The sequence below is a fragment of the Asparagus officinalis genome, chromosome 7 (assembly GCF_001876935.1).
Source record: "Asparagus officinalis chromosome 7, Aspof.V1, whole genome shotgun sequence".
NCBI lineage: Eukaryota > Viridiplantae > Streptophyta > Magnoliopsida > Asparagales > Asparagaceae > Asparagus > Asparagus officinalis.
Window position 1 is genome coordinate 60,628,634 of NC_033800.1, and position 2,829 is coordinate 60,631,462.

The following is a 2,829-nucleotide window of genomic DNA, read 5'->3' on the forward strand; positions in this document are numbered from 1 at the left end:
AAATGGTAATGTGGAGAGGTATAAGGCACGTCTTGTAGCTAAATGCTTTACTCAAAAGGAAGGCATTGATTATACAGAGACTTTCTCTCCGGTTTCATCGAAAGACCTTTTTAGAACAATCATGGCACTTGTTGCTCATTATGATCTTGAGTTACATCATATGGATGTTAAGACTGCATTTCTCAATGGTGACATTAATGAGACGATTTATATGGTGCAACCAGAAAACTTTGTGTTAGGAGACCCAAAGAATATGGTTTGTAAATTAAGAAAATCCATATATGGACTCAAGCAAGCTCCTCGTCAATGGTATTACAAGTTTCAACAAATAATTATCTCGTTCGGTTTTCAAGCTCCTCGTCAATGGTATTACAAGTTTCAACAAATAATTATCTCGTTCGGTTTTGAGATGAACATTGTTGATGACTGTGTATATCACAAGTTCAGTGGGAGTAAGTATGTTTTTCTGGTTCTGTATGTCGATGACATATTGCTTGCCACTAATGATATAGGCATGTTACACGAAACCAAGAAATTTCTATCAAAGAAAATTGAGATGAAAGATCTTGGGGACGCCTCTTTTATATTAGGAATCCAAATACGTCGAGATCGCTCTCGGGGTATTCTTGGATTATCACAAAAGAGCTATATCGATAAAGTACTTAAAATGTTTGGCATGCAAAACTGCAGACCAGGAGACACCCTTGTGGCTAAAGGAGACAAGTTTAGTCTCAATCAGTGCTCTAAAGGCAACCTTGAAATTCAGAAAATGCAGAAGATTCCCTATGCTTCAGCTGTAGGAAATCTAATGTATGCTCGGGTATGTACGTGTCAGGATATTCGTACATTGTTGGGATGTTAGGCAGATACTTAAGCAACCCTAGTATGGATCATTGGATAGCAGTCAAAAGGGTTATGAGGTATCTTCAGAAAACAAAAGATTATATGCTCACATACAGAAAATCAGATCAGCTGGAGGTCATTGGTAACTCTGATTCTGATTTTACTAGATGCTAAGATAGCAGAAAGTCTACATCAGGCTACATTTATATGTTAGCAGGAGGAGCTATATCATGAAAAAGTGTCAAACAGACACTAGTAGCTTCCTTAACTATGGCAGCAGAATTTGTAGCTTGCTATGAGGCATCCAATCATAGAATATGATTGCGAAATTTTGTCACTGGACTGCGTATTTTAGAAAATATGGAAAGACCATTAAGGTTATATTGTGACAATAAATCTGCAGTAATGTATTCCAATAATAACAGGAGCTCAACTAAATCAAAACATATTGACATTAAGTTCCTGGTTGTAAAAGAAAGGGTACAGAGTCGACAGATATCCATAGAGCATATTGGGACAAACTCCATGATAGCTGATCCTCTTACTAAGGGATTGCCACCCAAGGTCTTTCATGAGCACACTGCTCAGATGGGTGTGGTGTTATTCGAGGATATCATGATTTAGTAGGAGTTTGTAATTTTTTGGTGCTTTATGTTTGGTTGTATTGTCTGATCAGAATAAAGTATTCAGTTAAGTCACTCTGTTACATTATGTATGGTTTAGACCTCACTAAAGTTTAAGGAGGACCAGTTGAAAATAGACATGTACTGATCACATTGCATGTAATTTTCATGCTGCACATCCATATTTGATCTATGTTATTTGATTGTATTGGTATATGTGACCATTGATGAGTTTAGTTACGATAAATATGACGAAGACCGCTTTGATCCTATATTGATATAGTCAATGGACGAGATTGTTCAAAAAAATACCTTTTCAGTGATAGCAACTTTTGAGCTCATAAGGTTATACACAATTTAAGGAATCATATGGTGCCCAAGTGGGAGATTGTTGGATTTAATCTAATTAAATGTATTTGTGGGCACATATGATTAATCAATGTGTATTGCTATTGTTTAAGGATAACCCACTAAAGTGATCAATTAATTTGGGTTAATGGATATTTAAATACATCATGGGGTTATATGTGCAGATACCAGGTTGTAATTGTGATTTGATGAGGGGCCAAATTATAAATGTACAATATCTATAAATAAGGAGTTATGGTCCCTAATCTAGGGATATATTCTCTAATTCTTCTCACCCCCATCAAAAGAGAATTCTTAAGTAAGAGTTGGCAAAGGGTTAAGTGAGGGGTTAAGGAGACTTAACCCCTTCTTAACCTGCCAAACACAACAAATCTATATAAGGGTTAAAGTGAGTTAACCCTTCATAATTTGCCAAACATAAAAAATATAGAAGGGTTAAGTTAACCCCTCTAGAGGGGTTAAAATGAGTTAACCCCTCAAAATGAGGGGTTTACTAATACTCCTATTTAGATGGAATAAGAGTTAACCCTTCTAATTATAAAGAAAATAGTCAAAATCATTGTTATTCCCAAACACTAAAACTGATCATAAGGACTAAAATAAAACTTATTTAACGGGTTAATAATTTAGTCTTTCGGATTATCAAATGGACTAAGTACATTAATCCTTCTCTTTAACCCCTCTTCATTAACCCTTTGCCAAACTGGGCCATATAGACTTATTCACCCAAAAAAAAAAACACACACCCACACAACAAACATCAACGACCGATCATCAATCGATCAATGGCGCTCAACGAAGTCCTTAATCGCTAGAATCAGCTCCCCAGTCCTCTCACCAACAACAGGATCATTGTCCACAGCAAACTTGTTCAAGTAAAAAGAGTGACCGACTCCTTCACTAACATAAACCTCAACCACTTTCCCTGCTCTCTTCATAGCCTCAATATACTCAAACTCAGTGTCCTTTACCAGATCGTACTCCGCCACCGCCA

At 36.4% G+C, this 2,829-nt stretch overlaps 1 protein-coding gene across 1 annotated transcript in view; it reads right to left on the reverse strand.

The window, feature by feature from the left end:
* The window catches only part of LOC109849532 (probable carboxylesterase 17), a 1,107-nt gene continuing 796 nt past the window's right edge, over positions 2,519-2,829 (reverse strand). The window contains 1 exon segment of the mRNA XM_020419382.1: positions 2,519-2,829. This exon segment is cut by the window's right edge and continues 253 nt beyond it. Coding sequence (XP_020274971.1) covers positions 2,618-2,829 — 212 coding nt within the window. The 3' untranslated portion in view covers positions 2,519-2,617.